This window comes from Diplotaxodon limnothrissa, linkage group LG11, assembly GCF_057381915.1.
Source record: "Diplotaxodon limnothrissa isolate DT_005_m linkage group LG11, D_limnothrissa_male_GT1.1, whole genome shotgun sequence".
NCBI classification, from domain to species: Eukaryota; Metazoa; Chordata; class Actinopteri; order Cichliformes; family Cichlidae; genus Diplotaxodon; species Diplotaxodon limnothrissa.
Window position 1 is genome coordinate 25344495 of NC_140606.1, and position 18511 is coordinate 25363005.

The 18511-nt window shown below is 40.1% G+C and overlaps 1 protein-coding gene across 1 annotated transcript in view; it reads right to left on the reverse strand.

The window, feature by feature from the left end:
• Positions 1-11934: 11934 nt before the first annotated feature.
• Positions 11935-18511, reverse strand: part of LOC146622836 (nectin-2) — an 87411-nt gene continuing 80834 nt past the window's right edge. The window contains exons 7-10 of the mRNA XM_085366434.1: positions 14495-14627; positions 14241-14307; positions 14033-14104; positions 11935-12847 (exon numbers count right to left, since the gene is read on the reverse strand). Coding sequence (XP_085222560.1) covers positions 12617-12847; positions 14033-14104; positions 14241-14307; positions 14495-14627 — 503 coding nt within the window. The 3' untranslated portion in view covers positions 11935-12616. The remainder of the gene's footprint in view (positions 12848-14032; positions 14105-14240; positions 14308-14494; positions 14628-18511) is intronic.

Below are 18511 nucleotides of genomic sequence, written 5' to 3' on the forward strand. Positions count from 1 at the left end.
GAGAGCTATTCCTGAAGATAATAAGAAACCCAAATGTTTAAACAAAACACTTATTTTCTATTTTCTTAGCAAGATACAGAGAAATGACGGGGGCAAGGCTCAAGACTTTTTCACAATACTGTCCCAGGAACCAGCGATTTTAAAATTCTATTACTTTTGTACTTTTGTTTGTGTGGATCTATTAATCTCAATCTCATCTTCTTAATATTATGTGTTAAAGGGGAAAAATGCATCATAAAGTTGGATTTTCATTGTGTCAAACATGCTTTCAGCAGCAGATAATGGCATACAGCCCACATTGAAATTCCAGTAACAATCTCTGCAGCAAGATAAGATCGAGATCAATATATGAATATAATGGGATAGATGTCTTTGTGTTCTTTGGAGCTAACTGTGCTTGAGGATTATATTGATAAATTCAAGCCCTGGTAATCTGTTTCCATGAGGATTATGGAGTACTTCGGGCATGGCTGCGGGCTTGATCAAATTGACACGAACATCTGGACACACCCTGGCAGGCTAATAGGGACACACACATACACACACAAACGCACACCTCATCAACGTAAGTAGCTCTAACCCTCAAATAAATCATGATTCATTAGATTATGTCATGTCAGCTCGCACATGCTAACATGTTGTGCTGCTAAATCAAGGCTTGTTTCCTCTGACTGAATGAGCGGTTTAGCCATTCATGTGTCATTATTCAAGTATTTCCCTGGCAGCCATTTGAATGTATTAGTGTGTCTGTGTGTATGTGTATGGGAAGACAAGGTTGCGCGACTGCCCAGAAATGTGATTTTGGATTGAATGAAATTAGGGATGATAAAGGGGAGGGAGTCTGGATGAGAACCCAAGAGGCACTCAGTTGTTCAAATGTTGTGCCATCACGGGGGAATAAAACATCTGGCACTGCGCTGTGTTGACTTCACTGGCTGGTTTTACTCGTTCACTCTGTCAAACATAGAGTGAAGCAAAGTGTAACCCAGGCTGATTAGGGAGCCAGTGTGTCTCAGTGCAGGAGTAGCTCTATTGTAAATAATACTCATAACTGAAAGGCCAAACTATTGTGGGTTCATTTTATTTAAACAGCCAACTCTTATTTATGTCTAAGTACAAGCTTTGTTTTTGTGTGCTTCAAGGAGCTTTTGTCTTGATGATTTAAAAAGATAATAAATTGAAAGATGTCTTAATAAACTACAGACACATTAAAAATTTAGATGGAGACAATGAGAGCTCATGAATGGTTTAATGAGTATGTTTAATCAAGCCTCAGATAATCTAGACTATGCAAAGAATCACTCAAGTGCTGTGATAGCCCAATTCACTGCAACTTACCATAATGACAAGCTGTTGTTTGTATCCAAGAAGCACAAGGACCTTAAGCTCTGAACATCTGCCAATCATCTGCCCATCATTGCTTACCTGTCTGAGCTATGGGCAGATTCTTGGTTAGTTTAGTGGAGTTTATTAACTCAGCTGAACATGAACAGATCGAGAGGGATATTTTGGCATGCAGACTAAAACACCCAGGGATCGTCCAACCAGCCGCTGAATTGGTAGATGGTATCCTGCTCCTGCGCTAAAGCACTCCACTGGGCAGTTTTGTTGAACCTCATGCTAAATCGAAACATTTTCAGAAACTTTATAAAGCCACCTCTAAAACAAATTCAGCAAACAGAGTTAACCAAAACCTAACCGTACCTTTAAGCCAAGTTGAGGTTACCAGTGACCTGGCGGGTGTCAAGCAGGTGGCTTGAAAGTAAAAAATTGGGGGCTAAAGATGTCAGTAAAAAACTACAATACCATTATGAAGGTTAGGTAGAGCACAGGAAAGGATCAAATTCAACTTTACACTTAAAGTTGTCACTGCAAACAATTTACAAGTGTCATTTTTCTGATAAGAACCCTCCATAAAGTATTTCATGACAGTATATTCATGTATACTGATGATTCACATTTTCTCTGATAACAACAACATTTGAGTCGCGCACTTCAAAACCTTTAATTGCTTTATGACACAAGCGCTAGTTTTTCAAATAAGCTTGAGCTTTGCTGCAGAGCCTTTTTTAGAATTTCTTACTGGAGATTTATTTCTAGCATTTGTTACTGAAGACTTGATGACATTTTAGAAAAATATTACACAGCAGAGGGAGTTATATAACACAGAATAAAGGGCACTTCCCAGAGTCTGCATACATTTATGTGGTAAATGGAAACCCCATAATTAATGTCATTAATAAACATTGTATTAGCAAATAAAACTTTGGAAAATCTAAAGACTGACAAACCTCAACACGTCAGTTACACAAAGGCTGTGACAAACACTGTTCCTGTAGAAGATGCTTTGTTGTAGATATTAATTCTTGATGTAAGGAAAGAACCTCAATCCTTAAAGAGGAGCGCATTATCTAGTAAGCATTATTAAAGCTATTAGTTACTACTTACGAAGCCTTTACAGAGAGCATCTGGATACAAGTGATCCATTGTTTAATTTATGCAGCAACTTATAAAATTTTTTCCACATCTAACTTGTCATTCATGGAGAATCATCTGATTAACCATAAATCATTAAATGTCAGCAGTGTTCGTGGCATCATCACTTGTGATTGACACTTTTAGTTGTAGTTTTAACCTAAAGGCTGAAGGCCTTTCTCATCTCATCCTGCTGAGTGAAGCTTATCGTAACATATTCAGATATGCCAAAGGACTTCCTTCTATATCGAATAAAGCCAATAAAACGTGACTTTTCTCTCTCTCTGCTCTGTCTCTCGCCCTCATCTTATCCAGGTGGAGCACCTGCTTTAGATAAAGAGAACATGCACGTCCGTGCACACCCACCGTCCCGCCTGCAGCTGCAGTGCAGGCCGAACGGCTGCGATTGGAGAGAGGAAACCCGCCCCTGTTTGATTGGACCAGAGCTGGGACTCAACATAATATCACCTGCATAAGAGGAGGACTCTTGTGTTGCTAGGCTTGTTGAAAATGAATATTTCTTCAGTTTACACAAGGAAAAAATAAATAGATACATAGATAAAGGATCAATAAAAAGACAAAATATGAAAGGAGGGGAAAGACGTGTCATGAGGACAGAGCTACAGATCAGCAGTGAGGCTCAGATGAATGTGTAGTGTAACAGCCACTTCTCAATGCATCACTCTCACATACTAAATATTTTAGCAGAGGCTGGATAACATCCTGTCAACAGCTCATTGCTGATAATAACTGAGTAAGTACTTATGACATGATAACATCATTCATGGAAAAGCATAAGAGAAGCAGGGAGACTTGAGCTCACTCGGGGAGATATTTAAAGGGCATGTTGGACATCCCACCTATTTAAATGAAAAAATGTGGTGACAGTTAAAGGGAGACATTCAGTAAGTACAGAGTGAAGGGAACCACTGTTTAACCGTTAGAGATCAGGACTTCCCCAGGAAACACAGTTGCACATATCGCACACAGAGAGGCTATTCACCCAATGTACAATGGGCAATATTGAGGTTACTGCTACTATTTTTCTCTGTACGAGATACACCCCTCCACTCACACATATTCATACAGTGTTTTATTGTTTCTTTCAAGTGTTGCTGACATGTTACTGCCTCGGTGAGCACAGTAAGCTTTTCTAAATACAGATACTTTCATTTGGAAGAACATTGTTTGGTTTTTCTAGGTCTCTAAGCCCGAAGCATGAAATAATTTCCATAATTTTCTATTTTTTTTATTTGTTTTGAAAAATGAAGTGTTTATTGAACCTCCTGGCAGATAAAATAAATAAAAAAGATTAAATATGAATTTGCATATATGGGTTTTAATTTGTATCATATTTACTACATCCAGCATTATTTTTATTATATTATTATACATCCAGCTTTCCTGTTTTCTCCTATCACAATAAAAGCTGAACAGTCCACAAATGAGTTGTGATTCATGTCACTATGTAGACTGGTCCAGGACCAGTGTTACTATATGATATTTATAAATGATGGTAATACACACGTGCATATTGTCTTAATGCACATATCATATATTATTGTAAATATCTGACTAGTTGTTCTTTTTCATGCTTTTTGGACAGCCATGCATGCAGACAGCTCATTTGCCTGTAAAGACAATACAGATGTTGTGATAACATTGTTGCCATTAATTAATTTGTCCACAATAATTGGTTCAAATCTGTGACAATCTTTTGTAGCCTTACAGGAAGATTAAAGCAAAAATAACAGCCTCCAGTTGTTACAATCAGAAGGCTTTTGTTTTTCCTGATACAAAGCATGTGTGGAACAGCAACAACCAGCCAATCAGATAATCTGGTCACTCGACACTGCAGCACCTACAATCTTTGGGGAATTATTTATAGTCTCACTTGACCCTGCATTAAATGTCTTTTAAGGTTAATACATTTTCTTCAAGAACAATCTGTCACTGGTCATTTTTTTTCTTGAACGTTCACAGATTCACATACGTTTTTTTAATAGTAAAGCATGTAACTAAACCATTTCAATAACCCTGTCTGTGGGTTCAAAGGAAGCCCATCTGCGAAACAAAGTTAAAATTTGAACCAATCTGATGTGATCCAGGCCTCCCCCAGCTGCTGTCTGCTGGCCTCGTCTGCCCTCCAAATTCAGCTCCCCCGTTAATCCTCCAAAGCTCCTCTTTCTCTTTCACGGCCTGTGCCCCTTATCTACATCACCCTCTCTATCAGTTTCTCCCTCTTTCCACTCCCCTCTTGACTCACATGCCTTCCCTTTTGCGCAGGCGTCTCGACAGTGTCACTCACCACGGGGCCGGTGTTGAATCCTCCCTCGCCCTCTTGCTCTCTCCTCAGACATCGTGTTCTTCTGGCCTGGTGTTTACAGAATTGAGAAGTGAAGGCGTTTAGAATGGGGAAAAATATAAGAGTGAAAGCTGGAGAGAGAAATGGGAACAGATAATTCCTGGAAGTTTTCTTTTGAAAAGACAGGACTTTTCAGGTATAATGTACTTGAAAAACTTGCTCACATGGCCTTTAGTTTTTACTGTTGATAACATATGAGCACAGATCCTGTGCACATGGAGATGGGGAGCTCGTTTCATTTCATTCTCCTGTAGCTGCTTTAAGGTTCAGTTCTAAGTAGCAGGACTAAATCAAATCTCTTTCCTCTTTTATGATCTTTTCCTTTCAGTCTGCTGCTTAAATGCTACTGCTAGCTTTAATCTGCACTCCTAAAATAGATACTCAAGATCCTTCAAGATGTTCTGTGAGTAATCCCTGTCAGGCCTGTACTTATAAATGTGTCTTTACTCACCAACCAAGCTATCAGCATGCAACCAAACATGCTCATCATTGTCATGCACATGATGAGCCCAGGCAGTGTTTGTCCATCGGATGAGGCAGCTGGTGGCTTGCAAAGAGCACTCAGGATCACTGTAGCTGCATGAAGTGAGTTTCTTTCTGAGCCTTTAACATCTTGCCACACATTTGCTTTACTTCGCAGCCAAGGTCACCCGGTAATTCCCTGCTTACCTACTTTACTGGGAGTCAAATTAGTAGTCTCCTCCCCCCCCCCATCTTCTCTGTCCACCCCGATTCTTTCAATCCCTCTCTTCTGCCTCTATTTTTAACCAGCTTAGCAGCACTGAAGGCATGGAAGGTTTATTCTCTGCCTTCTTCACTCATTACCTAAATGCCAGTTCACGAAGTCTAGTTATGAGAACCCTGCTAGCACACAATAAAATCCCAGGTACCACTTGAGCTTTCACTGCTTCTGCAGAGTGAGCTGACCTTGACGTTAAGTTTTGAATGGCCCTCCGAAAAAGAATATATTATGTCGGGAGTAATCCCATTACACACCGAGTACTTCCTAGAATCACCATGTACCTGTGTGATCAGAATTTCAGGCAGGGAACAGATTGCAGAGTCATGGTGAGTGCTAGTCAGGCCTCACCTTCATCTGCAGCACCTCAGGCTAATCTGCAGCAGACCCGCTCAGTCAGGACACTGCTGCACACCGTGCCAATTAATACAGATAAGCTGCAAGACACAAGTAGTTTATACATATGAGTCAGTGGTGCACGAAAGTGATGCATGTAATCCTTATAGTCAGTTGGAACACATATTTGGCCCCTTTTGGTGTAGTCACAGTGCTGCAAGTGAACCATGCGGATCCAAAAACGATGCTCTTAGGTAACAGTGCACGTAGAGTTTAAATACAGGATTGGAGGGAATACAGCTGGAGATAGAAAGAGATGAGTCAGACAAGAGGGGGGGGGGGGGGGGGGGGGGGGAAGCACAGAGTGTGCCTACCACCGTATCAGGTGAGCTAGAGCTTGCTGCAGTCCTTAAATAGACATTTTTCACTTTGCTAAAAAAGCATGCTGCTGTTTGACTTGAAATATTGGAGAGGGTAAAAGCGGGGGGAAGATGATGCACAGTGAAAATTCACAAGCGGGACAATCCCGCAGCATTACTGCCACATGGCCAAGGCTACGTCAAGCTGAGCCAACAAGCAGCCTCGGGCTTTGGATATTTTGGTCAACTGTCTCTTTTTTGTTTCTTGTTTTCTTTTTAAAGGCAAGCCAACCCATTAGGAATGAATCTGATCATTAGCTACACTAGGATTGTTTTTCTAGTAACAAATCTGTTAAGCCAAAACCAACTGTATTTTTATCTAAATCTTTTCTTCAGTGGATATGAAGGATTTCAAGGTTGGTTAGCAGGCACTCAGTGAAGTAAAACTTGTGTAGGTGTGTGTTTGGTGTGCCTGTGTTGCACCGATTCTCTGAACAGGTCAGGGAGGGTAATAAAAACAGGCTTATCTCTACTCGTTAGGCACAGGAGATAAGAGATGCAGAGGGAGACGCTGCAGATTTGTGCTGTCGTAATACAGGGCCAGACGAGCGAATCCCAAATTGCGCCGCCAATGGAGCAGGATGACAGGAAAGGGGGGATGATGGGAGTGAAGGATGGATGGAAGGAGAGGAGGCACAGATAAATGCAACAAAAGCCCAGCCTGTGTGGGGAAGTGGAGGATAGGCCAGCATGTTAACCTTAATCCCTTCAGGGAGAGGCGTAAACACACAGGAAGAGAACAAGGGATTGAGTGGAAAAGAGAGGGATGTGAGATCTTTGTCTTCCTGCTCTCCCCTTTATCCCCTCTGTGTGTGATCAGCCAGTTGCAGGCAGCAGTCGGGAAATCCCTCTGTACTTATCTGAAGCCAGCCTCTTAATCACAGCCCTCATCTCACTTGGCTCTTCCTGCTCCCTCTTTCTCTTTTCCTTTTTATTCCCCTCTCCTCACCTTCTCACTGTCATTCTCCCATACTCCACTTTTTGGACTCCGCCATCTCTCCTTGACTCATCTCTCACTGAATCCTCTTTTGCTGACGACTCGCTCCACATTTCAGCTTTCCAGACAGTGACTCACTTGGACTAAGTTTTTAAGGAGAGCTCATCTGCCTCCCGAATTTTTTGTCGCACACACTCCAAAGCATTTTAAAATGGAAATGCGAAAAGAACAAAGGTGGAGCTGGAAAAAAAATCAAATCTAGCCACTAGCTGCAGAGCTGCAGCTGGGACTCATCCATGCATCCTAAAGCTCAAGAGATTCTGGTGGTATTTTCAACTTGCTGAAGTAGGTCTGCAGTAATTTCAGGCAGCTCCAGCGAACCATCCAGCCACATCTCCTCTTCCGTCACTCCTACTCCTCCCCCTCCTCCCGTGTGCCCAGTGGGAGAGTGGTGGTCTATGGTTGAGTGGCTGGCCAGGCAGGCATCTGTGAGCAATGGAGGGCTCACATATAGGAAAGGGATAGATGTCTATACGACTGGATGGTCCCTGAATTGATCCGCTCACAGGAATGGAGCTGACCTTTAACTGAGTTTGCATCTCGCTCAACAAAACAAACAACAAAAAAACACCACATGGTTTGTTGGATGAGCTCTTCTCTACCTCGGGGCTCCTCTCCACTCAAATTAATTTGATCATATTTTGTGCGCGCTGGGTTTTTGTGTCTAATTTTATTTTAAAATATGTATGTTGATGTGTTTCTGTGTACGTGTGTGATGTTTGTTTGGAAAGAAAAGCGAGGGGGGCCAAAGGGCAAATGGCAGACCAGCGTCTCAGTGTAAATACATCATCCTGAGTGACAAGAATGCAACACAGGATGTCAACTGTTTCTTAAAACAATGCCTTGTGTCGGTACAGTTTTGTGTGCATGGGCGTGCGCCCTATTTGTGTGGGTAATAGCTTGTCTGGTTGGATGTCCTTGGCGAAGAACTGCACAGATTTAAACAGGGCCAGCAGAAGTACGGTGTATATGTGCACACACACACTCTCTCTGGCGTTCTCGCTGTCTCTGTCTGCAATATTTCATTAGCGCAAGACATGGATGGTGTCCAGGGCCAACACAGAGGGCACGCTCTCAAGTCAACTCATTCACACACAAACACTGCACCTCAATCCTTACAATTGGCCTTTTCCTGCAGCTTTTTCGCCTCCATCTAAGGTTATCTGAAAGGAAGGAACAGGCTCCTACCTGAAACCTGCTGAGTAAAAATGGCATTGGTGGGATAATGACGCCTGTGAGATAATGCAAGGCAAAGCAGAAAGAGGCGGTTCTATAGAGGTTTGAAGGAGCGGAGGAAAAAAATATCCCAGCAACCAAAAATGTGGAGGGAGGTGTGACAAAGAAAACCAGATACGGCAGTGGAATGAGGAAGGACTAACACAAAATACTGGGAAGACGAGGCAGGTTTCAGGTTTTAAATGATTAGATGAGAGTCTGTGCTTTGGTGTTACAGAGACACAGCACCACCATGTGGCAGTCTGAATGCACTGCGTCGAGGTGATTTTTATGCAATTAGCTGAGCAATTAGTTTCCTGCAAAGATGTCAGCTGCAGCAGCTGAACCCCGGTAAGACCTGAATGCCTGCCAGTATGCCACATCCAGTCCCCATCTGTGTTGTCTGAGATTTCATCAAGGCTCCCTCGTCTTTTTATTGTTCTGCGCAAATCATTTCTCCTTTCCCATTAAATGAGAAATATTCCCACTGACTTTGAAAGTGTCACAGTACAATGTTCCCTTTCTCCTTTGTTCAGCCCTCATAAAATGAAAAAAAAATTGAAGTAATTATTTAGCATTGTTAATTTTACTGGTATAAAATCTGTTATATGGCTGAGCTAAAGCAAAAGTATGTTTTACAAGCTTGGGACACTTTTAAGATTCCGAGTATTGCATGAATAATTAGGTTTAATTTCCCGCAGCCTGTCCTAAATTGTCTCTCCAGCATAGTAGCTCATTGTTCTTTTCTCTGTATTACAGAAGAACCCTTTTTTGTGTGTGTGAATTTGAGTAATAAATACAAAAATTGAAATATTTCTTTTCAGTGCATTTTAAGGTACAGGGATGAATAGACTTCTTAATGCTTGTAGGGAATGAAACACGTTTCCCTCTTCATGTGTGAGCACTGTGGAATTTTGTCCCCTCCAGAAGGAGAACAACTACTTTAGATGCATTGAGGCCACCACATGTTCGTTTTGCTCCCAAGATGTGAGGAGTAGGAGTCTTTGCTCCAGAAGTAATTACAAACAATAGAAAACTTTGTACCCAGCAGAATAAATCCAAACAACATAATTAACTGATTGTATTTATTATTTCGTTAGAACCCGTTTGTTTCATCTTTAAAGGGCTTGCTGCACTTACTGATTGCTGTGCTTTGGATACTGCAGGTCCAGCGCTCATATTTAATTTGACACTGTAAACTATGCTATCCGTTTAAAAGAGAAAGACGCGCCAAAAGCAGGACTGCAAACTGTGTCGATGGCGCGCTGATTTATTTCTTTTAAATGGAAATCTGCTGGTATTGCAGCTTCAGTTTGCCCCACACTCCACCCATCATTCACTCGTAAATGCTACAAAGTGACAGTATTCAATCAAAGCTGAAGCACTCCCCAGTACAATATCTGTATTATTTGGATTACACATTAGCAGGTGGGAATCAAGACTCCCTCTGCTGTGCTAAACACTAGTGATGGGTCGTTCGCGAACGAAATGGCTCTTAGAGCCGGCTCTTTGACGCGAGCCGTCACGTGGGTTTTTTTTTTTTTTTTTCTTTCTCTCAGCCTCTCTCTCGCACTTTTTTTCCGCTTCACTCTGCACGCGAGCCTTGTGCTTTACGCTGGGCAGAGGGGGGAGGGGCGGTAGTTACACTCAGTAGCACAGGAACAGAGCCAGAGAGAGAGAAAGAGACGCAGGGACAACAACATTAGAAAGGTATAGTAATCATCCACAACTATTTTCGGTTGCAGATGATAAAGGATTGAGAAAGTTTATTCATGCAGGTCCATATGACAGAGAATATGCATGTTCTTTTAGTTTTCATATTATAATTTATATTTAATTGTGTTGTGGTTTGCAGTGTTTTGTGTTCTTTTCACTTTAAATTTGTGAAAGGAAAAAGCTGAAAATTTAAATAGTTAAAACTTGAAATGTGAATAGTTGATTTTTGTATTATATGATTTATTTATTACATTTTATGTGGAGTGAATAAATAAAAGTATATTTACGGTGGCCCCTAGAGACAAAGCACATACAAACTTCAAATCACGTACGAACTCTGAAGCATGTACAAACTCCAAAACACGTAAAAACACGTACAAACTCCAAAACACGTAAAAACTCCAAAACACGTAAAAACACGTACAAACTCCGAAGCACGTAAAAACTCAGAAGCACATAAAAACTCAAAACACGTACAAAAGACAACAGAAGTGCTCCAGGATGCTGGGCGCAGTGTTGAGCCTTTGTTATCTTGTGGCTACACAAGCCAGCAAGTACCAACGACCGGATTTGGTGTGTGGTAATAACAGGTAAATGAACTTTTTTTTAAATTATTTGAATATATATATGAGTGCCTGTGTATAAATACACAAACAATACACACATGCTTTCAATTGTGTAATTTAAGTGATCTAGTAGCTCTGCTTTGGAAGTTCAGTTCATGCTAGAAATGTGTTTTGGAGTTTGTACGTGTTTTGTCTCTAGGGGCCACCGCATATATTTATATATAAACATATATAAATAAAACCACTTGTTTTTACGTTAGTAATTCCTTTTGTGCATAATTTTATATTATTGTTAATAATAAATTAATTAAAGCAACAAAACAACCTGAAGAGCCGGTTCGGAGCCGAAAGAGCCGGAAATCCCATCACTACTAAACACTCAGGGATTTTCAGTCCACACTGCTCCCATCTGGTGAAATGGAGGAATAACAACTGAGGGCAATAGAATGAATTGTTTGCAATGAAGACCAACACCACAAAGTCAAATTTATGTTTTTTAATAAGATCAGAGTTTACAGTTTACTTTATTAAATGGAAAAACAGTCAGAATGACTGAGATAATACAATGCAAAAAGGAGTAAAACAGATTTAAGCCAACTTTATTTCAGAAAGTACTTCAATTTTAACAAAAGTCGGTTAAATAAAATAAACCCCTGGTTGGCACCAACACAAAGAGACATATTCTGACTAAGCACAATTGACCTTTTTAACCCTTGAGCCTGATAATGGACGGCGATATGAGAATACAAACAGGCTCTTTGCAAACCTCTGTTTCAACTTCATAATTTAATCCTCCACTAGAGAGATAAACAATGTAGACTTCATAGACATAATCCAGATTTGCCCTCAACCAAATTCAGCATGCTAGTTTATATTATGATGCTACGACTAATAAAAATAGGTACAAAATGCATTTTTGGTTCTTCATTTTTTAGTAAGAAATATCCCTCATATTGCACTGCCAGTGCTGAGAAAAGCTATGGTTTAAATATTGAGGGATGGATCCACTTTAAAAAAAAAAAGAAAGAAAAGAAAGGATCACTCTCAGTTTGATTCCAAAGGAGATGAATGACATTACATTTGCAAAAGAAAGGCAAAATCCAGATGCACAAAAAATAAGAAAGAAAAAAGTCGGTAAAAAGAAAATATTTAAATCAAAACATAAAGTGCTGCAGCAGCAGTAAACCCCCACTGACTGCAGTTTAAAACCTAATGTCGTCACGGTCTGCTGGTGTCTTCTAAGCACCACCTGATTAACTGCTGCTAATTGCTTCTCCGCGGGGCGCCTGTTTTATTGAGACTGAAACCAACAACGTGAGACATAAGACTAAACAGAGGTATCGCGTAAAAACCCACATACTGTGCTTCTTTTAACCATGCCGCCTCAGTAAAATATGTATGACAGCAATGCAAACAGATTCAGTATCAACATCTGCTCCTTTCAACAGTGTTCATGAGCTGAATATGAAAAAACAACAACAGCGTTTGCTTTATGTACAGTTTAAGAATAAAAATCTCATTACATTCCTGCAGCTGTGCTCTACAGCTGTGTGCACTGGCGACAGTTTGTGTCTTGCTGGCTCAAGTTGATGGACGTTTGCAACCAGCAACACAAGGCTGGACGTGATTGCGTCACAATAAAGACTACCTGTAACCTGAAAATTCACAATTAAAGCATCAAATGTTCACATTCCCACGTACCTACAGAAATATGAATTCATTCATTCAATCATTCGCATACGCTCATATTTACACACATTAGCAACTTTCTGTGGCTTTTGACAGCCCTCACACAAACATGGCAGACGACACGAAGCTTTCACCACGGCTGATGTTGGGGACGGGGTGGTAGTCCTGGCGGTCGTCCTGGCGGTCAACGTCTACGTGCAGATAAGGAGGAAGGACCTCATTATTCCCTGGATCATCCCAGCCAGAGGGGGCACCAGACACGTAATGCATTCTGTTGTTTAAACCACCGTTGTCATAATCGTCATCCTCATCTTGATAGGCATCCAGGTCCTGCCAACAATAAGGAAAGATAAGCATATCATACAACTACGAATTACGAGAGTTTACCGAGTATGTATTTGTATTAGTGAAATAGGAGGTGGTTTCTATCATCACCTTCTAAAAAAGATGAAACATTAAGTTAGACTCAGATAGCATCATCAATGAGATTTCTTTCAGTTCTTTCAGATAATAAATACTTTCCAGAAAACCAGACTATCACCAGCAACGATAAAAATAACAGGTTTTTATGGCATTGATCAAAACCAGCACAGCAAGTGTTTCACCTCTAGTCTTCTAGTTAATAATAACTGGGGACCAAAAGCTTATCACAAGTATCAGAGGCATATACAGGATTTTAGGGTGGCACAGGAGGAAGCAAAAACAAAGCAGGGGTAGGAAGGGTGGGGTGGGGAGCCCAGGAAGTCAGAATATTTAAACAGAAATAAAATCAGTGAATTAAACAGGCTGCTCATGTGCAGCCCTGTGAACTATTACAGATTAATTATCGGAGCTGCACAACAATCTAAATCTAATCTTGTGCCAGATAACTGTTTTACAAAGGGGAAAATAACCAAAATATATTGGAAATATTGAAAATAAACATACTAATTTTGTGAAAAAACATTTTTCAGAATCATAAAAATGATCATTTTAAAATATCATTATTGATTTATTAATATTTATATCATTTTTGTTATCTGTTGATGATTTTAACCACTTAGCTATAATAATGCAGTTAATCTGCACAATAACATCACTAAGGGGTTTGTACCTTACACTATTTATTTGAAAGTGCAATAATTGCAATAAGTTTTACAAAGAAAAAATACAATTGCTGTTTGATTGTTGTAAAGTACAATGTGCATGCAATGACTGAGTACACTAAATACATTGAACATATTTTTCTTGGGACATCTCAGGCTGTTTATCATCTGCTTTTCAAATGCAGTGGTTTTACTGCAACCGTGTTAAAAAATGTATGCATTCGTTTTACTGCTCCTGAGATCAAACTGGGATTTATGTAGCCAATTATCTAAAATGGTCCTGAACATTTGTTTTGGTTTGTTTTTTTTACCAAACCAAAAACAGATGCTGAAAAAAGAGAGTACTCTGAGGAGATTCTGTTTTGATAGGATCTCGAAAAATATGCATTTAAGTGTCATTTTCACATATGTACTCAGCATGCATCCTTACCGTGACTGGCTCTTGACTCTGGGTGGAGTGGAAGTCGTTTTGCACCACTGGGGCATTGCTTGAGTTCAGCAGCTGTCGACACACAATTAAACAATCATTATACAGCACGAGAACAAAACTGTTAGTTGTGATATGTGCCGAGTGACCTGACAGATGTCAGGATAGTGATACTTTTGTCCTTCCAAGGACTTTTCAATTAGCGACTCACCATGTTAGCAGAGTTGGTGGAATTAAATGTCTTATTTGGGGGAGGGGGCTTGTACTTTGGTGGACGACTGCACAAAAACACACAATTCACACATTTAATGACTCACAAAAGCATGAGACACGCTGCATGGCATTTCATCTAATGGAATCATTTGCAAATAACAAAAAAAAAAAAAAAAAAAAAAAGAGCAAACACTCATTGAAATCAGCAACAGTGAACTGAAGTGAAACTCAGTCACTCACAGAGATACTTACTCTCCAAGTACTTTGGCTTTGCGTTTGCGGTACAGGGCAATGACAGTTCCAATGATGGCTATGAGTATAATGACCCCTATGATGGCTCCAATGATGATCCCTGTAGTAGGCCCCCTCTCTGGAAGACGGGTCTCTGGAAAAATATTATTAATATGTCAAATACGATTAGACCAGACTACAGATGGCATGAACGCCCTCTTTCTCTCAATAATGCCGCCTTCTAACAGTTGCACCAGAGATTGAGATTGTTCACCCCCAAATCAAATTTGCACATTTTCCCAGTAGACTATATTCCTATTTATCCATCTAGCATCTTTTTGTTTTTGCTAATTGCCCACTTGTGTGTGCAAAAAAAACCCCCAAAACATTTCTATTCTTAAAGAAATAAAATAAAATAAAATAAAACCACTTTGTTATGGGGTCCACAAATTGCTCCTAGTGAAATTCAGCAGCAGTGTCTCTTTCCAGAAATCAGCAGCATTTACTTAAAGAATCTTTTTGTGGTCTTTTTTATGCACAAACTATTTTCTACCTCTAGTCTACATCCAGTAATCAAAAGAAGTGTGCAGCTAACTAGCATTACAGCCCAGTTGAAGGGGGGCAGACAGCATCAGTGTTTACATCTTGTCACGGTGTGTTGAACACGAACCTCTCCTAATGACTAGATGAGTGCTTTATTCTGCACAGTGATGAGGTTAAGGGGGTTTGATACAATAAAAATAGTTCCTGCGTGAAACTGCAGGTCATGAGTTGTATAGAGAGACACGGCAGCTGAGTTTTTCCAAATTTGAGTACTGCAAGGTGAGTGCTATTTATTTCCATTATATTTAAGAGAAGGCAGACATTTTTATCGCTGATATTTTCCAGACTGTCCAAAATTATATAGATGGGTTTGATATTTGGGCTCACTGCCCCTTTAAATAGCTTGTAAAGAGAACAAAACAGGTAAAGAATTTTACAAGAGAAAAACGAGGAGTAAATCTCTGGCTTTGTGTTAGATTAGCACTCCATGATTTTTGAATGACTATTAAGTCAATGAAAGCAACTTGATAGCTTAACATAGCACAAACACACACACACAAATACACCCCACCACCTCACAAAAAAGTATTGGAATAGTAAAGCCAGTCAAGTTGATCATTCTGGAGCTGAGAAAACCAGTAATTCAAGGAAAAACAACAAGTAATGGCAGAAAAACACTCCACTCAGTCCATAACATTGTTAACGACCTGCAGCGAGCAGGGATGGAAATATCACAATCTGCTGTGAGAAGGAGACTCTGAGAACAGCAGTGCAAAACACTCATCAAGATTAAAGAAAGTGGAAACTGGAATTTGTAAAGAAGGTACAGAGATGAGTTACAATAATTCTGCAACAAAGCTTCTATGGACCAATGAGACGGAGATTAACCTCTACCAAAGCGATGGAAAGGTCAAAGGGATCTGCTCATACATACAAGCTCATCTGAGAAGCATGGTGGAAGTTGAACCATGGCTTGGGCTCGCTTCGATTATGGCCGTTCACCCACCATGTTGAGCTTTACCATTTCTTTATTTGTTTTCCGTTTAGAAGTGGTTAATGTTCCTAGATTATTTTAATCGTACTTTGTGCTGTTCTTACAGTTAATACCGAGTTTATGTTCCTCTATGCTTCCTCACTGCGACCCGTATATTTATATATAGTCCCTATTTACTTATTTCCCCATTTTATTTTGGTAGCCTTGTAGTTGTATTTTCCCCAGTAAATTTCCGCTGTATGTGATGTGATGGTTACTTTACCTCGTGTGTGTTTATAACCTATTCCTCTCTGTAGCCTTTTGTCTCGTCACCTGTTTCTTTTGCCTTTTTTTCTGTGGTCCTTGGTTTCCAATAGTTCCCTGTAGCCTAGCATTATGATTTCTGTAGTTTCCTTAGTTTCCAGTGTTTCCTGTTGATTCAGATTGCCTTCAATAAAGAGTTGGTTTCATAAAATCCCTGCATACCCACGAGTCTCCATCTGGGATCTTTTTCCACCACCATTAAATGCAACAGCCTCCGGAAGAGGCTCAATCATTTGTATTGATGATGGTAGCAGCAGAATAAATGTAAAAGTTTACATTTGTCATTTTGTCTGTCAGTTTACAGAGAAATGCATCCAAATGAATCAGGAGAAACTTTATTTTGCAGCAAGACAGTGATCCAAAACATGCTGCCGCCTCAACTCAAAACTTCATTAGGGTTAACAAATTAAAGGTTTAAGACAAGACCAGTCAATCACCAGATCTTAAAACCAACCGAATACATATTTCACCCCCTGAAGGGAACTACTGCACTACTGAAAGATCCCCTTGAAAGGCATAATCAGTGTCTGTGGGTCGTAGGCTTGATGGACAGATTAATTGGTCTTGCTCTTGTCATACTTTTGGAGGGTGCTATGGCTACACTCTCATAGAAAACAAACAAACAAACAAATCAACCAACCAATCAGCACCTGTGGCTCTCATATTTTATTTTGAGATTGCTATTACTACAACTACAACAACAACAACAACAACAACAAAAATTATGACCCACAGTTAATTTTCAATTTTCAAAATGTTGTGAAATATCAAAACAATTGTCTCAGCACAACATGCGTTTATGCTAAAGTAACAAAGCACATGAGCAGCCATAGAAATCATGATAGGAGAAAGATCTAAACCTACCCAAACCTCAGCCACCATAAAACTATTATTTAAGCTTCTAGACTAGAAGCTGCCTACTGCAGGAGCATGCATACAAATATGGAAAAATGGAGGTTAAGGGGTGTTTTAGATTAAAATGAAAGAGAACAAGTTGTTCAAACTGAAAAAAGAAAAAACAACAATTGTCATTATACTTGTGTTGTTCTGTTTCTGGGATGGTAACCTCCTGGTGTTCTCACTTGCTGTCTGGCAGCTGCTCAGAGCCAATAAATAGATGTGAGAAGAAGGCATTGGCTACGAAGCAGCTAAGAGCGGCGGGAATAGTAAAGTCAGTGACCCTGTAATTTATTCAAGGCTGAAAACAAGCGTCAAAGACTCAACATTGATTAGATGAAGCGTTTTTAAAACCTCTATAGCAGCTTGATTGTTATAATATGCATGTACACTGATGGGTTAGTCTGGGTGTTGGATATATGTGTGAGTGTTGTATGATGTGTGTTTGTGGGATGGGAGTAGGGCCAGGGGGTTGTTGAGCTGCGTGCGGATGCTTCATCATATCACGCTAATTTGTATCTAGTACCTTGGACATGATTTGTATTTCAGATTTAGCATCGTGTCTACCTGCCTGGAGACTTGGAGACTTGCAGATGGAAATTAGCTGGTAGCTAAATCCGGCACAATGTATCCCTTCTCCTCTGAGATTAATGTTTTTGTTCATGGTCCCTGACAAATAAATAAACTTTTTTTTAAAAAGGCCAGAAATATTTTTGTGCAACGATCTGTGCGCTCCCCCCACTCTAATATTTCTCCTCCTATTTGTTTTCAACGAGTCCCACCTCTCAGTTTGGGAACAACTGACTTAACAACATTACCATTAATTAGAACTCGTGTACTACAAGGCTGTAAGTAAGATAAATGAAGTTGTTTCACATTGTCAACCCGATCACTAAGAGTGGCTTTATAATTAAAAAAAAAAAAAAAAAAAGAGACGGAGAGACTAATCAGTGAAGAAGAGTTTAGAGATGCGTGTGTGTCTGTGTCTAGATGTAACACTGTAAAGTACAGACGGGGTCTTGATTAGAGTGTCGAGTCACATGGCTGATTAAGTCGAACCAGCGGAGTCGTGCAGAGGTTCCTCTAATGAACCATGACCACGCTGAGCATGAACCACGAAGTGCGCACACGCAGCGCGTGTTTACTGAAGGTGCAGCCCAGCTCATTATCCCTCGCATTCCCAGGGGATTATGCTAATGAGGAGGTGGTAAAGGGCAAAGAGGATCTGAAGCTCATTTGATGAGAACAAACTCTAGTCTTAATAATTGGAAGGGTCATGATTGAACGTCTAATTACGATTC